The sequence below is a fragment of the Catharus ustulatus genome, chromosome 12 (genome assembly GCF_009819885.2).
Source record: "Catharus ustulatus isolate bCatUst1 chromosome 12, bCatUst1.pri.v2, whole genome shotgun sequence".
Taxonomy (NCBI): domain Eukaryota; kingdom Metazoa; phylum Chordata; class Aves; order Passeriformes; family Turdidae; genus Catharus; species Catharus ustulatus.
This window is the reverse complement of record NC_046232.1, coordinates 19,587,321-19,612,150: the sequence shown is the minus strand read 5'-3', so window position 1 is coordinate 19,612,150 and position 24,830 is coordinate 19,587,321. Positions and strand designations below refer to the sequence as shown.

General features: G+C 44.7%; 1 protein-coding gene across 11 annotated transcripts in view; it reads left to right on the top strand.

Moving 5' to 3' along the window:
• MEGF11 (multiple EGF like domains 11) overlaps positions 1-24,830 on the top strand; it is a 254,601-nt gene that overhangs the window by 151,298 nt on the left and 78,473 nt on the right. For all 11 annotated transcript variants that reach the window (XM_033070493.1, XM_033070496.2, XM_033070491.2 and 8 more), the window contains 4 exons: positions 9,466-9,712; positions 12,200-12,320; positions 17,347-17,483; positions 22,888-23,100. In XM_033070493.1, coding sequence (XP_032926384.1) covers positions 9,466-9,712; positions 12,200-12,320; positions 17,347-17,483; positions 22,888-23,100 — 718 coding nt within the window. The remainder of the gene's footprint in view (positions 1-9,465; positions 9,713-12,199; positions 12,321-17,346; positions 17,484-22,887; positions 23,101-24,830) is intronic.

Here is a 24,830-nt window from a genome sequence, read left to right as displayed (position 1 = left end):
CCTTTTCAAAGGCCATTGGGCTTTCTGCTGCTCTAATTCTCTCTGAATGTACGTATCAGAATTCACACCAGAAAGGGTAAGATTTTTCCTAAATTCAGTTGCTGGGGCAGAACATTCTTTAGCTGATATTGTTTGGCTGAAGAGCAGTGCACTGGTGACCCAGTGATAGGACAAGGGGGAGATGTTTTACACTAAAAGAGGAGAGATTTTTCTTAGCTAGGAGGAAGGAATTGTGACCTGGGAGGGTGGGGAGACCCTGGCACAGGTGCCCAGAGAGGCTGTGGCTGCCCCTGGAACCCTGGCAGTGTCCCAGCAAGGTTTTGGAGCACCCTGGGACAGTGGGAGGTGTCCTAGCCCATGGCAGGGGTGGAACAAGTTCTTTAAGGTCCCCTCCTACCCAAACCGTTCCAGGATTCTGTGAATAGTCATTAGCAGGGTATTGTAGCAAAGACAATAAACGGCTCTTTTTACTCTCCAGCTACACTGTTGGAAATAAAAGCAAACACCACAATCCACAGTGTTTACTTCATGTTTCAATATCAACACAATAAAACAAATTGCTTATTGACCATCCTAAAAATGACTGATGAGTCAGGGCTGTGAGTTATGTTATGCATGAAGGATGTGTTTACCCATCCCCTTGAAGGGGAAACTTTATGGTACAATTTGAAGCTGCTGAGGTAGATACAGCATTTCTTCCATATCCATGTCTTGATTTTCCCTCATCCTGATCAGCAAATCCAGATCTCAATTCTACTCCCTTTGCTCAGCAGCTGCAAGAGAAGGGACACATCCCTGCGTGGGAAGGACAAGGAGAAGGAACATCCTCTACCCCTTGTTGTTGTGACAAGAAGCTTTTCTCCTTTAAGCACTGCTTTAACTGCAAATAAAGAGATATTGCCTACCTGGCAGAACATCAGCAGGGTGACCTTCCACAGGGCTGGGTTTGTGCCTGTCAGAAACAAGGAGCTGAGCACATCCCCAGAGCTTGGCCAGGCAGGGCTGGTCCTGCTCGATCCTCTGCAGTCTCACAGGGTGGGAAGGTGACTCCAGGGGTTGGATCAGGGTGCTTTCCACATGCTGGGTTCCCCAGGTGAAGGACAAAATTGTCCTGCCCAGCTGCAGGAGCTGCAGAGGATGTGACTGAAGGGCAGCCAGCCTGGGCAGCCTCAGCAGCTCCTGGTGGCCCTGTGGGTCTGCTCCAAACTGCATCAAAGTCAGATGCAATTACTGAACCCAGGGGGGGTTGCTTCTGCTCCCACAACTGCCTGGGTTGATTATTTAGATTATTTGAAGTAGGAAGAAGCCCACGTGGATATTGCATGTGGCTTTTTCACACCAGGCACTGCTGTTGTGTAACCAGCTCTGAATCTCTGGGGACAGAGCCCTCTCTGAGCAGCCCTGCTGCCACCACCCCTGAGCCCCTCCAACACTCATTTCTTGAAGGCTGCATCTCCTCCCTACCCCTCTCCTGCAGTGTTTCAGGCATATCCAGTGTATTTCTACCCCTTCTTGCAGGCAAAACTGGTTTTACTTCTGAGCAGAGGCATTACCAGAAAATTTCATTACCTAGTCAATGAAAACATCTAAAGTCCATTACAGATGTTGAGAGAATGTTTTACCCAGTTGGAAGACTAAATCTGGAAGTAAGTTACTTGCAGATATTATTATTACAAGCCTGTCCAAGACAATAATAATGAAGTATTGATGGAAGTTTTGCCAGAGCAAAGACTGCTGGGTTTCATGCAGAGGAAAGATAGTGTCTTCATTTAGTTTTATTAGACTCTTGATACTCTGCCCATGTATTTTTTAATTCACCACAGTAAAATTCTAATTAAAGAACAGACTTTGCCTCCCATTAATATGACGCTAAAAAAAAAACATTTTAAAGAATGCAGCATCTTCTCCACAAAAATTATAATGAGAAGACAAGCTGCCAGTGTTGTATAGAATGTTGTCGCTCCCTTATGAAGCGTTTCATGATTTTAAACTCCTTGTAAGATCCAGAGTGTCAGTAGAGTTAAAGGCTCATTAAACAGAGCAGTAATTTCTACAAAAAGAAATAGGAAATATTCTCAGGTTTTTTAATGTTCTAATTTTCACTTCTTTTGAAACGTCTGTCAAAATAGCTCATAGTAGAAATTCTGTAAGCGGAGCTCTTTGATATCTGTCAGGAGTAGAAGTTGCTTCTTCCTTTTTGCTGCTTCCAAAATATATTGAGTTCATTACAGGATTTGATGAGGCTGACATCCAAATACTTAACTTTTCTTTGACTTGGAGTGATTTTGTTTTCATTTCTCCAAAAGACAAACCTCCAGCTAGGTAACGGTTGTAAGCATTCTACAGAATACCGTAGGAAGGTTCTTTAAACAAGAATCACTTTGGAAAGCAAATGTTTCCTCAGAGGATACTAAATAAACTGCAGGCTCTGTAAAGTGCTGAGCCTGAGTTAGGTACCACATGTTGGAGAGTCAGTGACTAATGAGATCATCATCCAAGATTAAATCAGGGCCCAAATCAGCCACATGTTCCGAATCTGATTCAGAGCAGGAGCTTCAGGGAGAATCAGCAAAATCTTTCTTGAAGGATGAAAATCTGTTCCTCTGTCCTTAAGAAGGGAAAAAAACCCTAAACACAAGATGAGATTGATTTCCTCCTGTGAGTAATAATTGATTCATTTTGGGAAAAATCAGCTGATGTTCCCTTCCCAGCTTTCCATTTCTACCTGATGAAGGCTGGTCCATAAACTGGGAGGGTGAGATTGATTGCAAGTCCTGCCAGCCTCAGATTAACCCCAGGGTTTTTCCTTTTGGGTGGATACACAAATGCATATTTACATATGCTAAATACATTCTCTGGGCAGTCTTAGAGTTGTAAACACTGGGGCTGGCATTTTCTTAATTATAATTCTTTGAGCTGTGACTGAAAGTCTGGCTTTGGAGATAAAAGGAATCCAGGTTTGGGAACCTTAAGGCTGCAAAGCTAAAAGCTCAGAAGTCAGCAAGTGCCAGGGTACCCTGTGCTCACATAATTACAGAAAATATCATCATTCATGGGCTCAAGAACTGAATTACTGCTGTCTTTCCAACCTTTAATCTGACATTTTATTTCTGTGACACCAACTCCATAAGTCAAATCTCTTATTTACATGGGAAGCTCCCTGTTTGCTTTGGGCAATCAAATGAAAGCAAATGAAGAATAAGAAAAATCTCTTCAAGATTGTCACCAGGGTGATGTTCAGGTGGTTCATCAGCAGGGACAGAGCAAAGCCCTGACATGTGGGTGATGGACTGAGAGCACAGGGCTGCCACCCTCCCCATGGGCCACTTACTGCACAGAATTAAACAGCTTATGGCCCTTGGCTGCTCCCAGGAAAAATTGTGAGAGGAGTCCTGCTAAGGCCCTGAAGTCTTTAATTTCAGCTTGCTTTTAATACAGTTGGAATCTTTGAGGAAGGTAGGTAATGAGTTATCCAGGGGTGGCACTGAGTGTCTGCAAATTGCATTTTTACAGTTTGATTGAGTACAGGTGAATTTTCACTGGGAATGCCTGAGCACACCCCTGGGTGTGGGACAGTGGAAGGTGTCCCAGCTGGTGAAATCACGGAATTAGAATGTTGGTCCCCAAGCATTTGAAAGAACATTTTTAAAGGGCACTTCTGAAAATCTGGGCTATTTTGAATATTATTAACATGTGTTAGACCTTCCAAGGGTGATCAGCCTCCTGAGACAGAGGTTTTTGGGTTAGAATCAAGCAGATGAGCAGGTGATTTGTCAGTGACCTGGCTCATGCCTTTAGCAGTGTGTGGGTGTCACTTGAGGGGCTCAGTGCTGCTCAGAGGTCAGGGTCAATGTAGGGGAATTCCCTCTTCATGGACCCTGTTCCAAACTTATTGCTTGGCCTCTGTTTGCAAAGGTGCTGAACTGTCCCAAAGGAGTGGTGTTTGTGCAGGGATCAGACAAAGCTCCACTCAGGGCTGTGATTCTCCTGTGGAATAAAGTGCAAGGCATAAAAACCTAATTGATAATCTTTAATTTTCCTTCATTACATTCAGATATATGTGTTACTTTTAGCTGTTTCTTTGCCTGTTTTGCGTTAGCTGGGTCACCCATCTGATTCCAAAACTGAATTAGACAAAAAACCCCACCCTGAGCTAAGTCCACATTTCACTTCAATTTGTATGCATAGAATCGTTTTACAACAGAACAGTTACATTAAGAGCAGAATCTAGTCCTAATTTCAAAGTAAATTCTAAAATAATCTCTCTTAAACCATGTCCTCCTAGATTTAATAAGTTAATTTTATTTCCTGTTTGCATTTTTAAGGGCTAGTATCTCATTTAAACATTACAAACTGAATCTGGAAATATTCCAAAATATTGGTTATTGAATACGAGCACGTTCTGTGCTTTAGCAAATTTGCAGAAAGCTTCTTTAAAGTGTGGATTAATTGAAGTTTCCCATCAGCCCAATATGGTCCTGAGTCCTTGGGCCAGGGAAATCAGACCCTGGGGTTTTTTCAGCTGTGCCTTGTGCACGATGTGAGCACCCCACTGACTGCAGACCTGCAGTACAGAACTGGGCTCTGGCTATAAAAGAGCCACAGGGAGGCTGATGCTGATGAGAACAGAATAAACTCAGACCTTGAGAGCACAGGTTGTGGTGCTGCTGTGATAAAAGGTGCTGTTTCCATATTAATGGTGTGTGTGCAGTGATGGAAAAGCTCTGCAATAGCGCTTTTGACTCTCTCTCGTTGGGATAAGTCACTCCATAAATGTCACCCTTTCCTTGGGAGTCCTTTTATTCCTTTTCAAACTCCTGTGTTTGGTTCATTGTGTCTGACTTGTGCTGCTGCACCGGGTGCTGGGTGTCTCTATTGACCCAGAGCACAGCAATTCCCTAATCATTCCTACAGGGATAATCAGCCCTTGGGGAGCAGAGCAGCACTTCCCCTGTGTCCTCAGTGTGTATTTACCAGGACACAACTGCTGACAGGATGCCAGGCACACCCACAGCAGGAACATTTCTTCACTGAAGCAGTGGTTAAACCCTGGAACAGGCTCCCCAGGGAGGTGATGGAGTCACCATCCCTGGCAGGGTTCACGAATACACAGATGTGGCACTTCATGGTATGGTTTAGGAGGCACAGGGGTGTTCAGCTGAGAGCTGCACTTGGTGATCTTGGAGGTCTTTTCCAATCTTAAGGATTCTAGGGTTTGATGATTCTATTTGCAGAACCTGCAGGAATTAGCCCTCACTTCAGGAAGGAATTGAGGTTTCAGTGTGGGAGTGGGGGTGAACAGGAGGAAAACCCTTGGTGCAGCTCCAAGGGGAGAATCCCTCCCCTGTCACAGCACCCTGTGCACACCAGTGTGATTGTGCTTAGGCACCCAGCCTCATCCCTTCCAGAACCACATTCATTCTCACTGCTGACAGTTCATCTCCATCCATATTTCCAAAGGTGAAAAAGTGAGGAAGTTAGCACATTTGCCAGGGACTGTGGGCACGTACCTGAAATATGGCAGCTCCCTTCAATGTAGCATCTCCCAGGAGAACAGGGGCTGCTTCACACTCATCCCTCACTGTATTGACATCCCCACATGCAGTTAAGGGAAGCATTTGTACCTCCCTGACATCACCTCTCTCAGGTTGCTTTCCTTATTGATGGCCTGGTTAAAGTCTCTGTATCATTTTGACATTTTTAATGGCATCTGCATTTACAGCGGAGCGCTCGTGTGAGCTTTAATCAGCTCTCTGTTCACACGTTGTTGCTGTTATTATTTATCTCTATTACAGTAACACACTGAGGCAATCAACAAGAGCAGGATCAGACTGTGCTAGGCTGGGGCTGGGGTTTAAAATGGTCTCTCCTTGCCCATGGGAGAACTTGTTGATGATCCCAAGGTGGAGCAGGATCCCGTGGCTCTGAGGCTGCTCTGCCCTCTGTCTCCATCCCACAACCTGGAGTCACTGTCACACACCAGGCAGGATTTGCCACAGTCATGTACAGAGAAAAAATACCTTTTGGTTGCTGAAGTATTTTGTTTCTTCTGTTTTATAATTTTCTAGCAGGAGCTACTGGATCCCAGTCCCAGTTTTACACACTCAAGTAGTCTCACACCTGAGTGAGCTTGATGAGCTCAGTGGAGTTAATTGTATGAATAAGTACTTGGATTTTAGCTTATCATCCCTGTATCTACCTAGGTAAATGTACAGTCCAGCTCTCAGAGTTATCATTATATAATTATATGAATATCACATCGTGTTCCAGTGAAATGACTCCACAGTCATTGGAGTCACTGCAATATGGGACTTAGAGGAAAGGGGAAAAGAAAACTAACAGGAACTGATAAACTTTGAGCAGCAAAGATCTTATTTTCATGTGAGGTTACTGCAGTGTAAAATCAGGTGAGGATGAACTTCCATTATCCAAATTTTACACTGACACATTGCTAACAAATTTCACTCAATTCCCTTCGGTGAGACTGTGGGATGGAATTTGCTACAGAGAGGAAGCAAGCATGTGACCAAATACTGATTGTAAATAAGTGTTCAAACAGGATGGATTTACAGAAAAGGAGCTGTGTTTTGAGCAGGCACTGTACAGTTGAAACAAGATGCTTGAACTAATGGTGGGAAATGGTTTCCCTTCCTAGAAATGGTTTTCTTTTTCCTTCACTTTCTTTCAAAGTGAAAAACACAAACCCAGCAGACAAATCGGATGCTTGGAGCACCCACCTGAGACATGAAAGAACAAGGATAGAATCATATCTTCTAATGAGTGTTATTTATTCATATTAGAGAAATTAATTGCAACTGGAGCTGTACCAGCTCAGAACAAGCACAGCCTGCAGTTGGAGCTCTGATGTGAGGTGTGGGAAGGCAGGAATACATCCCCAGAGCACACAGGGTGCAGTTTGACTCCTGAACTCCACTGTCCTATGCTGAGGGACATCAGCTGGGCTTGTGTGGCTCAGATCTGTGTCCTTTGTGGAGCTGCAGAACTGCATCCTTTGATGTTCAAGTTGTGCAGAAAACAAATGAGTGTTTCTGGAATGGAAATTGCCGGGGAACTCCAGCAGCTGCAGCAGCTCTGCACCCTGCCCCAGAAGGCTCACGCAGCCTTAGCAAGTGTCTGTGTGAAATAAAGATAGATCATCTCTTCCCACAGATTCTCAGTAATAATTTAAGTCTTATAAAGAGTAAGATTTTGTTTGCTTGGCTCCCAGTGGAGTTAGAGAGGAACTATCATCCCTGTTTCCAGCTGTGGGGGAAGTGAGGCAAAGCAATAAATGATCTGGGGTGAGGCACGGGTGGGGTACATGGTGAGCTCTGCTCCCTGCAGGACATGGATCCTCTGCACCTGCGGCCTCCAACACCCTGCAGATCTTTTGGAGACCTTGAAATTGTCTTCTGAGGGTTTATTTCAGCTTTTAACACAGATTTGTAAACTGGTAATCAGCACTGCAAATTAAGTAAGAGTTGTCTTCTTTTTCTGCTGGACATCCTCACACTGACCAATGAGTACCCTCCTTCTCAAAATGGAGGATAATAAATAAAAATATTGCCAAAATTAATGGGTAGAGGCAGTTTTCCAGTGTGGGTTTGTAGCCAGTGCTGTAGAAGGAGAGGGCTATGAAAATTCTAGGACAAAAGCACCAGGCTTAAGTGAGCTTTACATTTGCCTCACTAATCCTGGAAACAGATCCAGGGCTGAGAAGCAGCGCGTGTCACCTGGGATTAGTTTCCATGTTTGCAAATAAAAGAGTTTGTGAAGACAGCCCTGTTGCTGGGATTCCACCCTCCTCCCCTGCCTGGCAGTGGGATTTGCACCACGAGCAGGAGGGCTGGTGGTGAAATTGAAACCAGCTCTGAGCACAGCCAGCAGCACCTGCAAAGCAAACAGTAACTGTGTCCTTCCCAGAAACCTGCTCTGAATAGGATGAGGATTTTCTTCATCCTGGCCACAGCTATGGGGAAAGGCTGCTAAGAGGAGGGTAGGGCTGCTGAAGAAATCCTTATTTTCCTGCTGGCGTTTTGCTGAGGAAACCTTGACCTCAGGTGTTTGCTTGAGCTCTGTTCAGTGCATGCAGCCCAGAGATGTTGTACAGGTGCTGTACAGGATAAACTCTTCCTGTAAGGCTCAGGAACAGTTCTCTCTCCCATCCTTCACATGGTATCAAAAGAGAAGGGATCAGGCAGGATTGTCACGTGAAGGGTTCTCCCTGTGCCTTAGTGCATTCCACAGGGAACCTCCTGTGTGGATCAGTGGCCAGAAGGCTTGGGGTCCTTCTGTGCTGCTGTTATTAGCACAGGAATGACCTGATCCATTCACTCCATGCCTTCACCCCTGAGCCTGGGCAGCCTCAGGACGTCCTGTCTCCAGTGCTATTTTCTTTCCACCCATTTATTTAGTCCAGACTACAAAAGTAAATAAATAAATAAATCAGAAAAAAACCAACTCCAAGGAGAAAGCTTTCTTTAGATTATCTTGTATGTTATCTTATGGGAACATAACAAAGAAGCAATATTTGATGACATTATTAAATCGACAGGATTTACTTGCCATTAAGTGCACTGCAGGCAGGATGTGACCCTCTGCATCTAATTCCACTATAAATTCATTCCTTCCAGCAATCTAAAAGCACTAAGAAACAGGATATTAAAAGATTTCGGGCCTGATCCAATAAAATGTTAAACAAGTCCTCAACTTTAGGTGTAACAGTGATGCCATTGTGTCCTTGCACCCTAAAGCTGGGTTGGGGGAGAAGATGCTGAACCTGGGTTTGTGGGGGGAAATGCTGAACCTGGGTCTAGGGGGCAGATGGTGGAGCTGGGTTTGGGGGATGCTGAAGCTGGATTTGAGGGGATGTTGAAGCTGGGTTTGGGGGCAGATGCTGAAACTGGATTTGGGGGCAGATGCTGAAGCTGGGTTTGGTGGGATGCTGGAGCTGAGTTTGGGGGGATGCTGGAGCTGGGTTTGGGGGCAGATGCTGGAGCTGGGTTTGGGGGCAGATGCTGGAGCTGGGTTTGGGGGATGCTGAAGTTGGGTTTGGGGGGAAGATGCTGAAGCCGGGTTTGGGGGGATGCTGAAGTTGGGTTTGGGGGGATGCTGGAGCTGGGTTTGGGGGCAGATGCTGGAGCTGGGTTTGGGGGGATGCTGAAGCTGGGTTTGGGGGGGAAATGCTGAAGATGGGTCTAGGGGGAAGATGCTGGAACTGGGTTTGGGGGGATGCTGAAGCTGGGTTTGGGGGGATGCTGGAGCTGGGTTTAGGGGGAAGGTGCTGAAGCTGGGTTTGGGGGCAGATGCTGGAGCTGGGGCAGGATGCGGGCAGATGTTAAATCCAGGTCGGGAGGGCAGTTTGGGAATGGGGGTTCCTTTGGAGGCTCTGGCCGAGGGACATGCGGGGCTGTGGGGTGAGGCAGCCCCGTGTCCCCCCTCGGGTAACTCCGTGTGTGTCCGCAGGCTGTGACAGCGAGCACTGGGGACCCCACTGCAGCAACCGCTGCCAGTGCCAGAACGAAGCGCTCTGCAACCCCATCACGGGCGCCTGCGTGTGCGCCGACGGCTTCCGCGGCTGGCGCTGCGAGGAGCTCTGCGAGCCGGGCACCTACGGCAAGGGCTGCCACCTCCAGTGCCAGTGCCACCACGGCGCCACCTGCGACCACCAGACCGGCGAGTGCCACTGCGCGCCCGGCTACACCGGCGTCTTGTAAGTGATTTATCAAAATATGAGTGTTGGTCTAATACCGGTACTCAACTGGGACGGACAGAGCTGGGCAGCAGCGTGGAGTAGCCCCCTAATACTCACTACAAAATCACAGATGATCACAGAGTCTATTTATTGACAAAAGATTCAGACAAATACATATTCATAATACCAGCCCCTCCCATCCCTGCTTCCCATGGTAATTAGCTTGAATGGCTATTAAGCATGCGTAAATGGCTTCTTAAATTAAGTCTGGGGTCGTTTTTGTGAGGAGGGGTCCAAAAAGGAGGAAGTAAGGCGAGTCTTCCTCGCCCTGAACTCTCGACCCTTTTCTATTAATGACAATATAAATGATTTCTGGGGATAGTCCAATTTTCAAAGGATGGGTTTCTGGTTACAATTGTTTATGTTTCTTCAGGCCTGCTTACCAGTTTCATCTTTTCCCATTGTAAGCACAGCTGAGCAAACATAAGATCACAGACAAACAATTATTTAAGTTCCAGATAACCACTTCAAGCTCAGTTCTCATTTTAATTTCTAACTTTTAACTAAAATCCTAATTTTCTAAGATTAGTTTCATAAGTGCAGCAGGAGCGCGCCGGGGCTCCCTGAACTGCAGCCATCAGCTGAACGCACACCCTGCTATACCCTGGGCTTTGTACAAATCAGGGAACGAGATTTAGACAGAATGGATACAGGGAACCTCTGTTCTTGCTGCTGGTTTTACCTTGTCCCTGAAGGGAGCCTTCAAGAGAGCCGCAGAGGGACTCAGGACAAGGATGTGCAGAGGGAGAACAAAGAGGAGCGGTTTTAATGTGCCAGAGGGCAGGGATGGTTGGGATATTGGGAAGGAATTGTTCCTGTGAGGGTGGGGAGGCCCTGGCACAGGTACCCAGAGATGCTGGGGCTGCCCCTGAATCCCTGGAAGTGTCCAAGGCCAGGTTGGAAACAGCCCGGGATAGTGGAACGTGTCCCTGTGTCCCTGCCCATGTCCCTTCCAACCTAAACCATTCTGGACTTCTATGATTCCATGTTGTTAAAATAAAATATTGTGCTAAAATAAGCTTTAAAAACATTTATATTTTCCAATTTGTGCAGCAAGTTTACCTGTTCCTAATTTCAGAATATGAATACAATCCAAACTGCAGTAGAGTTTTGATAAGCAGTTGGACTCTCTCCTCATTAGCAGTCCAGTGCAGCATCAAATGGGACTTTTCCATCCCCAATTTATTTGACTTTCAATCTAACTGAGAAAGCATTGCTGTTAACTATATCAGCTTAGTATCTAGGGGGTAAGTTTTAAGTACAGAGAGCAGGGATTTAGCAGTGTGACTCCTATTAACTTTAACGAGAATCATGTAGCTAAATCCCCATCCACCACACGGAAAGTTTACCAGTAGGATTCACAAAATCTGCATATTAATTTTAGGACAGCAAGCAATAGTTTCTTGTTTAAAATTGCCCACAGTGTATCATCAGTTCTCATTAGAGATCTTTCAGTAGTTTCAGAAGTAATTAAGTTTTTCAGAATTATTTAAGGGGAAAAGAGAATTTAGTCCCTGAATTTGGTTGGAGATCTATTGCAGGTGAGTTAATACTTTTGCAGTCTTTTATTATTTGTTGACCTGCATGAAGGGGAAGGTAAAAAGATAAGGACAGAGTTAACCCTCATAAATAAGTGATAGGCCTTGTGAATATTTTATTTAGTACCTGATTTCCTCCTAGACTTGTGACCTCAGTTGTGGAAGCACTCACTGCTAAGGACTCTGTTTACTCTTGGGAGGGCTCCCCTTGACATCAGTGTGTCAGCTCTCAGCAGGGCCAGCCCCTGATGTTGTAGGAACATCCTCCTCAGAGGACAGTCAATTAAGGGGACTCCATCCTGTGGTTTCAGACCCTTGATGCTGAAAGCTCTGATGTGCAGATGTAGGGGACACTGGGTTTTGCAGGGATTACCCTCACATTGCCCCCCACGAGTACTGAGAGAGACTCAGTGAGCTTAAATAACCTTTGAATGATGTTGAGTCCTTGCCAGTCCATTATACACTGCAAATGTTAATATTCAGCAGTGACTGGAGAAATTTCAAGCGTTTTAATCCCATCCTTTTATTCTGTTTGCAGTTTCTTTTATTGTCATGTCATATAATTCACATTGAAGGCTTCATCCTGCAACTCGTATTTTCCTGTGCTATTTTAATGGTTATGGGCTGTCCTGTTGAGATGGGTGGGATTTGGTTCATGCATAAAGGTTACACACATGCATCAGCCTTACAGGGCTGGATCCATGGCACATAAACAACCCCAGCAGAAATAAAAGGAGTCTCAGCTAATTGGCAGTGCCAGCTGAGCCTCACCGAGGTTTCATCATTTGCATGAGGGCTCCCATGATGACCTGTGTTGTGGGTTTTCCTCATTTACTGTTTCCTCTAAGTCCTGTAAAATGATCTCTTTGTTTTCTGTTGTGTTTTCTGTCGTTCTCTCTGCCCAAAGCTGCGAGGAGCTGTGTCCCCCCGGCAGCCACGGAGCCCAGTGCGAGCTGCGCTGCCCCTGCCAGAACGGGGGAGTTTGTCACCACATCACTGGGGAGTGCTCCTGTCCTGCTGGATGGATGGTGGGTGCTGCTCCTTGATGTTCCTTCTTCACTCTCAGCTGATGTGTGTCAGCCAGGCTCTAACAATTCCCACATTTGCTGGCTGTGCACAGTACCTGCACAGACAGGCCACCGGTGTGGGACCTGCCACCTTCCCTGGAAGTGTTCCAAAAACGTGTGGGTGTGGCACCTGGGGACAGGGGTTACTGGTGGGCTTGGCAGTGCAGGGGGAATGGTTGGACTTGATCATCTTGGAGGGCTTTTCCAGCCTGTGATTCTCTGACTGGTAGGTGCCATCACAGAGTTTAAATACAGCAGCGTGCCATGAGACAAGAGAGCTGTCTGTGAGCTCCTGTTACTCAGAATATTCCCTGCAGCCTTTGACAGTGCCCTCACACAGGACAGAGAGCTCAAAGCCCAGCTCAGCATTGGCAGAGGCACAAAGTTCCTGTGACCCTTCAGGGCAGAGGAAGAAGCCAGGGGGAATGTGTGGCTCAGGCAGGCAGCAGAGCTGAGCCCAGGGCACAGAGGCAGGTTCAGTGTCCTTGCTCAGGAACCTCTGGCATTGATTGCCAGAGATTTGCTTGTGTCAGGGCTTGCACTGCAGGGAGACAACTGCCCTAACCTTTAATCCTTTGTGTCAGGAAAGCAAGGCCAAGCATTTTCAAAGTCCTCAACTTTATCAATAATGTAATAATGAACTCTCTTGGGGCATGCCAAGTCTCACAGGCCTTCATCCCATTTAGCTGTACTAAACTTCTGGCATTTTTCCTGTATCTGACAATTAGTCTCTTGGCAAAGTTGCTGGATTTTAAAGCATGCAAGTACTCAGAATTTTTATTTTTACATGTAAGGCCCTGCAGATCATCACACAACTGTGACTTCTGATGGTGACCTTTGTCCGTTCAAACATACAAAAGCTGAGAGAGAGGTTTATGTTCCTTTACATTTGTGCATCAACTTATTTGAGTTCAAGAGTACCAGCTATGAGATTTTCTGTACATCAGCAATGAGAACATTGCTGTCCATAAGTTTTGGTGGAAAATATCTCCAACAGGAGAGCTGGAATCTCTCTGACACCACCAGCCATGGCAAGGGTGCTGATGAGATTATTCCATTTCAAATGACAAAGGCAAAACTTGTCAGAAGTATGAATATGGCCCCTTGCCCTCGCCTGGCAATCAGTGGTGCAAAGAAAAGTCTCTTTCCTTGAGTGCTGGAGCATTAGGAAAGCAATTCACATATTTTTGAGGGCCTATCAGTCCATTCTGGCACTGCCCCATAAGAAGTGATCAATAAAGTGATTCACATAAAAATATTGCTTTTTTTCATCTCTCCTCCTGCATGCCAAGATTTTTCAGCATCTGAGTTGTTTTGCTGTATTCTTCCTTACTTGTATTTTATCAGAAGTTTTCTTTTTCAAAGTTGGAACATCACTAAAAAAATAAGAATATCAGAATAGAACAGGAATTTTTAGATGTCTTTTAGGATGCAGCACAGACCCTAAGAAGAGCCAGAGCACTGCACAGAAGCTGTAGTTATATTCTGGCCCAGTCCTGCCCAATTCTTTACAGCCTGGAATTCCTTTTAAGCATTTTTAGGAGCCCGGAGAGACTTTTCTGAAAACGGTGTTGTTGCCTGCTCTGTCCCTGGAGGAACCCTAGAGTTAACAATTGATGTTTGAAACAAGCATAACTGAAAATTGAAGAGAGAGATCAAGTATTCTGCAGAAAGAAACTGAAATTATAAGTAAAAGCACTCAGCTTGTAAATGTTGCGATTTTAAGTATAAAGGGTCTCTCCAGGGTTTTAATGAAAAGCTGGTAATTCAGTGTACAGAGAGGGATAAAAAGTATGTTTTCATGCTATATTTTTAACTCTTGGTGGTTGGAAGGTTTGGGAAGTGAGACATGAGGGGGCTGTAAAGGAGCAGGCGAGATGGGATTGCTAGACAGCATTCATTTTATTTCACACCACGGATTTCTGTGACACCAGGAATTTTACTTGCTGATTTTGAGGCTTGAGACTGCACATATATATTGAATATACCATCATTTTGGAAGGAAAGAATTCTCCCTAGATTTATACAAGTGCAAATCCACTTGGACTTTATTGCTGCTGCATGAGCTGCAACTTTTATCCTTTCCTAGGTTGGCTTATTAACAGGAGCTCAGGTCCCTTGGGGTTTGGTGAGATGGGGAAGGGGAGGCAGTGACTTTAAAATAAGAAGTCCTGGGGTTCTGAGGTTCTGCCATCTTCAAAGCCTGGTTCTTTTATGACTTGTAATCTTTTCCTCCCACCAGTGCCAAATCTCCCAGCAGCACAAGTTCCATGGACTCCAAGTTCCTGTGGGATTTTACTGCCCCATGGGTTCTTCACTAGGAGGATGGTGGCCAAAATCCTCCATTGTTGAACAGTCAACAGAACGTGGCTTCCAGCATCCCACAGTGTTGGGCTTTTCCACTTCTGTGCCTTTGTGACTCTGCAGTTTAGTGGGTGGTTGCTTTAGGGCCTCATTAACAATTTATGGGTTTAATTCTATACATCTTTCTCATTTGCAAAATTAAATTCTCCAAGCGCTCTCAGGAAGTGGGGAGAGAAGTTAATTTAGATTTACAACGCTTCTCAGAAGCCCTTTTGGAGGACTGGATCTCTGTGCTCAGGAAAGCAGCAATATTTCTGATGTGACAGAACATTTGTCAACATCTGGCAACGCCCCCTGTTTGGCCCCAGACCCCTTCCCAAAGCTGTGGTTATACAGCACATTCTGCTCATCACTCCTTTTATTGATTCTGGCCATTGTGAAGCATCATTTGTATTTTTGTCTATTTTTCTTTCCATTGTGTATTTTAAATGTGGGGGTGTCTGAGAAAATGGAGAAGAAAAAAAAATCTTTTCTGTTCTTCAAAATACAGCAAACAATGTCAAAAGCAGAAGCTGATGAGATCACGGCCTTAAAAAAGGTGCTGATGGGGTGAACTTTGCTGATTAGGTGTATAAGCAGCAGGAAATGTTGATCTGACATTTGATCCTCTAGAGAGGGATGTTCTGAATTCCCTTAGTACATATTAATGCAAAAAGTACAGCTAAAGATTCTCTTGGCTCCTGGGGGATGCATCCCAAAGTATTGCTTCCTCATCATTTGTTGATAGAAATCCTGTTCCTTTTGAGACATGAAGGGAGAAAGTATTTATTATCAAGATAAATGGACACTTAGGTTTTCAGATATATAGTGTTGTGTATTACTCAAGTCCAGAGACACCAGTTTTTAACACTGTAATCTGAAAGTTCTTGAACTGAGGCCAACCTGTCTGTTTTACAGCCAAGGAGCCAAATAGCCCTGGTTGGGAAAGGCTCAAAGTATCTGTTTTATGGTGACATTGAAGAGCAGCCTCTTCACTTTGGGGCTGTTGATGCAGCTAAACTTCCCAAGCCCCAAGGAGTGAAAGCAGCCATTATATTCCTGGTTTATATTTTGAATAAGTTGTGTTTGATACGTGCTTTGTTCAGAACCCAGAGCCCCCAGGGTTTGGTTAGGAAAACAGAGAAATTAAACCCAAATAATCCTGTGGCCAGACACTGTTTGTCTCACACTGGGCACTCTGGTGGCACTGGCAGCAGAACCACTTGCTGCAGATGCCAAACATTTTCCATTATAGGACCACAACTTCAGATCCCAGCACTGCCAGACTTGTTTTGGCTGAAGTTCCTCAGCTGGATGCCAGCCTCAGGCTTTCTATTTGCTCACAGGGAGAAAAACATTCATACAACTTCTAAGAAAGTCTGGGAAAATCCTTGTAAGGCCTTGATACTTGGCAGGGACATTATGGGATACCTGGGGGAAAACCAGCTGAGTCTGGCAGGTAAATTCTCCAGAGACAGGACCCCACAGCAGGCTGAGCATTCCCTGCCTTGGGGCTGAGCAGCTGGAGCAGGAATCACCTGGGAGCTGCTTTAGTCCAGAGCAGTGCCAGGGGGCACAGCAGGGACAGTGGGGCTGTGCTTCACTCCCAGGGCTGGCTTAGCAGGGAGGGGAAGGAGGGAACATCTCAGAGAGGAGCAGTTGGGTCTGCATGGAGGAGAGGGTTTAAAGGGAGGCTGCAAGAAGGAATTGGAATAGGCTGGGATAAAGGGGCAGGAAAGCAGAGAGCTGGGAGCATAAAATGGGGTGTGGAGTTGAGGCAGGGCAGGGACTGAGATGTGGCTCCAAGGTTGGGATAAGGAGCTGGGAGGATGCTGGATGCTGCATCCTGTCACTGTTCAGGGATTAGGCAGATATTCCACTGCAAAATTCCTTCTTCTGGCCAGAAGGCTGCTGCAGTGCTCATGTGGGGACTCACATTGCTTCTGTGCCATCACTGGGGGCTTTCTGCAGCTGTCCTAATCCTCATTCCCATCCTGCCCCTCCATGGCTTTCCCCAGGCTCTGGCAGATCCATCCTGTGCTGCTCTGAGAGGTGGATGAGGGCTGGAGAGGGCAGAGGGGACAGAGTGCAGGGTGTGAAGGGCAGCAGAGGAGTCTCAGCTGCTGTGTTGGATGAGTGAGGCTGGCAGAGCAGGAGAGATCATCACAGACCATCAGCACCAGCACAGCTCCACCCTCCCAGTGCAGCCTTTGCAGCAATCCCTTCCTTCCCAAACCTTCTCTGTGCAGCTTCTCAGTCTCTCCATTCCACAAAAACCCAGGAGCAGCTGTCCACAAAGAGCCTTGGAGACTTCTCTGGCTGCCTTTAACTTCTCCCAATCTTCATGTGGCTGTTCAAGGGGCAGTGCAAGCCCAGCTGCAGTTTGTGGGGGAGATCCAAGGAAGAGAATTATCCCTGAGTGTGCAGTGGTGAGAAAAATCCCTTCTGGAGTCAGGCCAGGCAGGCATTTACTGTGGCAGTGGAGTTTTCAGACTGTCTTTAGCACATCTTATGCAGATAAAATATTGCTGCTACACTTACATCTAGTTTTAGCAAGAAGGACAATAAAATTCCAAGCTGCATAGAGAAATTTATTGCATTATGAATGTTGACTGAAATATTGTTCTTTCTGCAACCTTACCAGGGGCTGGTGTGTGCCCAGCCGTGTCCTCCTGGAACCTTTGGAATTAACTGCAGCCAGGACTGTCCATGCCACAACGGAGGACACTGTGACCCTGTGACAGGAAAATGCCTGTGTACAGCTGGCTATATAGGAGACAGGTAAAAATCAACTCCCAAAGCCTTTCATTTTCACCATGGACTGTCAATATTTATATCCCTTCTAGGACAATCTTCCTCCCTGAAAAATGGTGTTATGTTTCTATTGCTCCAATTAGGTTCATCCTTCTGAAGCACTTCAAGCAATATAAATGTGGCAATGTTATTACTTTTTATTGGCAATGCTCTCCATTTACAGAGGTTTTTAATATAACTTTTAAAATTTAATGGATTAAATTTAATTTAGATATTTACAGTGATAAATTTAATAGAGAGCATTACATGTTTACAAGATATGTAAATGAACTATCTTTATACAAATTAATATCCTCAAGAGTAAGTAATGCAGCAGTTTAATGTCTCCTTCATTCCTCTGTGCTGCTGTAGCACTGATCCATCTCAGCCACCAGCAAAAGGTGATAAATCCTCAAAATTTATAAACGAGAGCCTTCACCCATGAATCGATCAGAGCAGATGATAATATTGTTTTACCAAGGTGTCATGGATTCAGCAAAATGACTACACAGCAAAGTCAATGAGGGATTGCAGCACGTGCTGCCTTAGCCCCCAGCTAGTCCTGCCTAACAAAGGTGGGGAAGTGCAGTTAAAGCAGCTCTCAGGAGCACCTTGCTTGGAGCCTGTGGCACCAGGGTTTGCACAGCTCCCCAGTGGATGTTGTGCTAAAACACTTTCTCCTCTATTCCCTTTTTTATTAGCTCTGTACTGACATATGCCACATTTATATTTTTATCCAAGAAAGCTCACTGGAATTTCTCATCTCTGCCTTCACTGAATAATCAGCAGGTCATGGTAGCACAAACATCCAACCCTTAGCCTTGGGGGATGGTCAGAAGGCTGCTCCTTCCCATTGCACATGGAGCTCCCCCATTTCCATTTCATGGACAGTTATAATTGGAGAGGGCTCTGGAGTTTATGTCAGGGTTTGCATGGGGTTGAATATTGAGGAAATACTAATTATTTCCAAGTAATTTAGAGGAGAAGACATCAGTGTGCCACTCCTCCTCATTCTCCATCTGGAGACTTGTTTCCAGACATGTGGTACTGTGTAATTCCTGTTTCTCTTTCTTTCTTTGTGGAGACTTTTCCTCTAAAGGAGGCAACTGTGCAGCCTGGGCCCTTACAGTGGTGTCCACACTTAAATCCCAGGCTGGTCCCAGTGCTGGGGAAGGCTGACAGAGCCTCTCTTGCTCTCCTCATGTGGTTGTTGCACACCCTGATGGATTCCTGGCTGTAGATGAATCAATCCAATAAAGTGTTGGAGCTCCCAGGCAGCAGCCTGCACCCTGTGGGGCGTGAGGAGAGGAGATGGGAAGAGGATTTACTGCTGATTGCCTTGGAAAGGCTGGAGAGGCAACTCAGGGAGAGACTGAGCAGAGGAGGAACCTCAGGGAAGGCATTGCAGGAGCTCACAGGGATTGTCCTTGAGCAAAGGGAGTGTGGACTAACGAGATCTGTACTTGGAGAAAAGTGAGAGAGATTTGGATTCCAGAGAGAGATGTAACTTGGGAAAGGGGACAGATAAAAAGCAAGGCAGAATTAGCTGGGAGAAGTGGAAAAGAAGTGAGGGAAGGTCACATTCTGGACCTGCATCCAAGCAAAACCGTTAGGAATGGCTCACCTTCCCCTCCCCAGAGCAGGGAAGTAAAAGACACTGAGGGAGAGGCAGGAGAGCAGAAATGAGAATGAAAACAGGATTGAAAAGGGCAGTTAGGAAAGCTGTGCTGCAGCAGGGTGAAATTGGATTAGCCTAGAAATTCCTACATTTCCAACAGGTTCCTGAGAGGTTAAACATGTTCATCTCTCAGCCTTTAATCCCCTTTCCATAAGGGAAGGGGAACCTTAGGCTGTTGTATCCAGCTGCAGCCCTGCTCTGTACTGGTTGTACTGGTTTGTTCTGAGCACAGCCCTGCCCTCACCTGCCTGGGGACCCACTGGTTTCAGTGAGGTTTTTAAAGAGTCTGAATGGCTTTCCTTGGTTTTGTGCTCACACCACAGGGACAATGGGACAGAGCAGGCAGCTCCAGTTTAGCTCAGAGTCTGTTTTACCCTCTGCACCTCCTGCAGTGTCACAGCAAAAAGGAGAGCAGGAGAATCTGCTGCACAACAAAACACTGCTTGCTTTAACATTTTACAAGGCATTGAGAAAAGTCTTGTTAATAATGACAGATAGAGTGAATAACAGCAATAAAGACATAAATACATTTTACTTACTATCACCTTAAAATTGTCAATAAGTACTATATAATGCTACAGTTCATCATCATGTGCAGAAGATAATAACACAGAGTTAGATAAATTTCTGTGGAGATGAAATGGTCATAAAGGTCTGTGTGAGTGTAATTGCCACACTTTTGTTCCCTACCTGTTTTCCAAGAGTGGCACTGCACTAAATCTCTAGGAAATTGGCAGCACTGTTAATAACTGCAGGATGCTTTGTGCTCACTGAAATGACTGGATCTGTCATGGAAATGTGTGTTTTACAAACTGGAAAGGAATAATAGCAGGGGCACAGTTAGAAGCTGAGAATGGAGTGTTTCAGAATTCCGTGAAAAGTGAACATGCTGGTTTAGCTTTGTTTTCCATATTGCCCTTAAATAGAAAGATTGAATCTTAACAGAATAAATCTCACATTTATTAGAGCAATATGGGCAGATTTACTCTCCTGTTGTTGTGTTCATACCTGTGTCTCTTATCTCCAGGTTAGTGCATTTTGGATGGCTTTTCATATTTGTCTGTGCTACATAAACGCGTCTGTGCTACATAAACTGTTTCAAAACAAAGAGAACAGCCTAAAAAACTTTGTAGCATTATTCTTTAAAAAAAGAAAATTGTGGGGAAAATGTAGGAGCATGTACTAAGTTCATCTGTTAAGCAGGCTGTCTTCTGTTTAATATTTTGTGAAATTGCTTCCATTAATTCTACAGGTGACAGCCATATTATCCTATCCCAACCCAAATAATTATGGTACATATTAAAGTTCAGTGGATATTATAATACGAATCTCCCCAGATAGGCAGAAAGCAATGTAAATTAAACAAGAAACATAACTAGGGCTTAGCAGCTCATTTTGTAATTTAATTGAACAATGTATCTGGTTGTTAATGGTGCTATGGACACATTAGATTGATATGTTGCAAAGGAAAGATGTTTAAGTAGAAAGCTAATTCCTGCTGTGATTATTCTCATGTTCCAGAGGAGTCATTATTAGTATTCTTTGTATAAAATTCATTAGCAGTAGCTGCTTGATCTCCAAATAAATAAGTTGGTTAAATTGTTAGTAGAAAAAGGCTAATTATGTAAATGGATTAGGTCGTCAATATTTCATTTCCAGATGCTTTTCTCCCTGCTAGGTAGTGCTTCATCTTCTATAAATATAGAATGATACAGTGCACTATTGACTAAGAATTCACCCCGTGGAGCTCAGAGCTCTCCTGCTCGCTCAGGGTCTGTGCAGCACTGGGGACATGAGGAGCTTCATTGTTCCTCCTGCATTTCATTTGCTTGGAGTGTTCCAGCCCCACTGTTCCCATTCTTTGCTGGCTCTTTCCTTTGCAGCTGAACCCCCTGAGAACAGCAGGGCTCTCTCTCTCTCTGCCTCTCCAGACTCTTTCCTTCTTTGTCCCAAACTCTCTCACTTTGGGTCTTGTATGAACTCCTCAACTCAGATTTGCAACCAGCAGCTGCGTTGGTGCCTGCTGGAATTAAATCAGCAGCCAGGCCCTTTGCTGTGTTCATTTCTTTTTAGTAAAACGTGATAATCTGAAGCTGCAAAAGTAATGCCCTTCTTATATACTGCCTGTGTTCATTGCAGTTTTGCCTGGCTTGCATCACACATTAATCTTTTATTACTGATCATTATATTAACTCTCACCTGCCAGCTGTGAAATGACCTGCAGAAAGACATTTAACAATTGCCTCCATCCACTGAGTTTACAGTATACACTTTAATCAATGCTCAGGCTTAAATTAATGCTGATAGGCAATTTCCAATGTCTGGCATCCATGTGATAAGGGAATTGGGCTTTTCTGGGCTTCTTTTTCTGTTTTTATTAACTGAAAAGGCCTATCTGTATTTCACGGTGGATCATGTAAACTGTGCTACTGACTCATTGCAGAATTTTGAAACCACTGAATTATGTCAAGCACAAAATCAGTTGCTTTCTTCAGGACCTTAGCTGAGCTTTTGCAAGTAGGGAATAATCTGAACTCTTAAATTGGTTGTGTAGGACAAGGAAGCAGACTTTTTGGCAGATCTCAGAACATATCCAAGTAGGGAGATATTTTTAACAGTGCATGGAAGGTGCAATTTAAAACAATCTGTGTAAAGTGTTTGCAGGTTCCAATCTTATGTGCATCAAATATTAAAAATGTTGGCAATTTTAAAGAAGATTCTCCACTAAGGAGCATGAAAGTGATTTTTATTGAGATTTTATACTACTGAGCTACCCTAGAGTAGGAGAAGAAAAGCAAATTTAAGCTTTCAGTTACTCGGAACACACACAAAACACAAAGGGGTTTTTTCTCCTTGTTGGTATGAAACTGGTGCTATGACAGCAAAGAGGACAAGTAAAACTAAAACACTGCTGAAGAACATTTTGCACATTCAATATTGCAAAATGCACTTTCCTTTTTAACCCTCCCCATCAGTGAGAGGGCCATATGCTTTCAAGGGAGGTGCACAGTCCTCCTGTGATGAAGAGAAGTCAAACAGGTGAGGGGGTTTATAATAAAATAATTTATTGCCTATCAGTTTCTTACAACTGATGCTCACAATTGTCAAGGTCCAGGAAGGAAGAATGCATTTTGTGAATGAAGGTAATATGAACTTGTGGCTGTATGTGGTTCTGGAGCAATAAAAGACCCAGTAACATGGCTGCTTTCTTGCAGGAACAGGAAAGAATAATTTTATTCAAGGAAATCATGGGTTTAAATAATATACATCGTGCAAAACAAATTAGAGACAATTCATTGGGCAGAGGAGCAACACTCCTTTAGAAACACACTCTGTGAAAAACAACAAGTCCTCTAGCAGGTGTTTATCTGTGTTATTGAATTCTCTGAAACCTTTCTCCTGGGAAAGAGTCAGAACTAATAGCAGCCTGGGAAAAATCCTGGCTGGATTTTCCATAGGCCTCTGACTTACCCACATGAACTACTGCAAATTTAGCAGGATACAACTGGGCATGGATGAATGCAGTTTCTCTTAGTAGCGATTTGATGCCCAAGCTATCCCATCACTCCAGTGGTACCAGCAGTTCAGTTACTTCAATAAACGAGCCATGATTGCTGTGTTTTGCATTTGATTGATGAACAAGAAGGCTGCTGTGCACCAGCCATGTCCTGCTGAGGTGTGGCTGTGACTGGGTGCCTGTCCCATCCCTGGCAGGTGTCAGGAGGAGTGTCCCATCGGCACCTACGGCTTCCAGTGCACGCAGAGCTGCGAGTGCCAGAACGGCGCCAAGTGCTACCACGTCAGCGGAGCCTGCATCTGTGAGCCTGGCTTCAAGGGCACCCACTGCCAGGAGAGGATGTGTCCTGAAGGCTTTTATGGCCTCAAATGCAACAAGAGATGTCCTTGCAATGTTACCAACACCCTCAGGTATGTACATCATTTAATATTCTAGTGCAGGGACTGGTCCAGTGAAAGCATTGGGGAAAAAAATTGGCTACATCTACTGGCCTTTTCTCTGTGGTTTTAAGTATAAGCACAGAGAGGTTCTCTGGTTTGCAAATTTGACCTCAGGTTTGGAACCAGAAGCCTCAGTCCAGCCAGATACTAAGCATATATCTGTTCCAGTTCTGGTTCCACCTGAAACAGCCTGACAGCTTTATCCTGTAAATCCTCTAGGCATAAGAACCACCAGATGATGCTCATATGTGTGGATAATAACTCACTGAAGTTTAAAAAATAGCTACATATTTACTCAAATCCATCACCTTCCCTCTCTTTTATGACATGGGTTTGCTTGTTAGATCTATAGACAGCAAGGGGACTTTCAACATGAAACCTAATTTGCTTCAACTGATGTCTCATGGCAAATTACCTTGTTGGAAACACTTGAGGCAGATGTATAAATAGACTGAAATCAATATTCCTGAGTCAGTCTGTGGAACTGTAACATGGTTGACATTGTCAAAATAGACTCCTCATGTGAGCCTATTTTTGCTCTTCATTCTCTCTTTGTGTATGAAGAAAATATTCAGGAAAATAAATATCAGGGAATTATACCTACAATGGAATGAGCCTTGCTTGAAAGGTCAGGGTTTGATGTTTTATTCCCTTTTTTGCTTTTTTAAAGATCTGATTCTTGAGGTTCTCTTTACCATGAGACAGAGCCACAGACAGACTTGAGCACTTTGAATTTGCTTTCCAATTGCAGGCTTGAATAATTTTTCCAAACCTTGAAAAGAAGGAAGAATTTAAGACTCTTCCTTATTATCCTCTTTGTTACCTTAAGTAACTCCTTGCTTTGCTTACTGACTGCTGGAATTGCTGTTTGGTGAATCCTCACTCCCTGTCTCACAGTAAAGGGAGCCTGGACAGCCAAACCCCCGTGGCTGAGCTGGGGCCACATTTCCTCACCTGCACAATGCTGAGATCCTCAGCTCCCACTGGATTCCCTCCTTTTTCTGCCCAGGCAGAGCCACTTTAGGGTTGTGTAGGCTTCATGGGGAGGTGGAGATAATTGATGCCCAGGCAAAAAATGCCCTTGATACAGACATTCTTCAATTTGGAAGCAGACAGGTGGGGACCTGACTGTCCTGCTGATGCTGACAAACACACCTTGCCATCTTGCTGCTGCTGAAATATAAACACACTCAATTATGTATGCAAGAAATGGCACCTCATTTGTGTGCACACACAGACACACACACACATATAAACACTTCAGGCAATTCTGTCTGTGCACTTGAGATAGACCCTATTTGTCTCAGTCTTGGAAATAAACAGGTGATTTTCCTTGTGAATTCAGCTGTGAGTGGTGAGGCTTTGCTTAACTGAAAGGCAGAGCTCACAATGGATTATTTAAAAACTTGTAATTGTGGTGATACAACTCCTGTGCAGCAAGAGAGCTCCAGCTCAGTGTGACAGCCAGGATCCAAAGGGTCTGAGGCTCCCAGGGAGCTCTGTACAAGAGTCTCCCATCGCTTCTGATTATGTTGTGTATCATGAAATCACTGCAAAAATACCATCCCTGAGGCATGGGCTGCACATTATGCACAAAAGGTTAGTGCTGTGCTGAGGATGGGGGATACCTCAGGAGTTACTGCAGACTGAGCTGGGAGAGAATTCCTACATGTCCCATCAGTGTGGTAAATCCAGGCTGA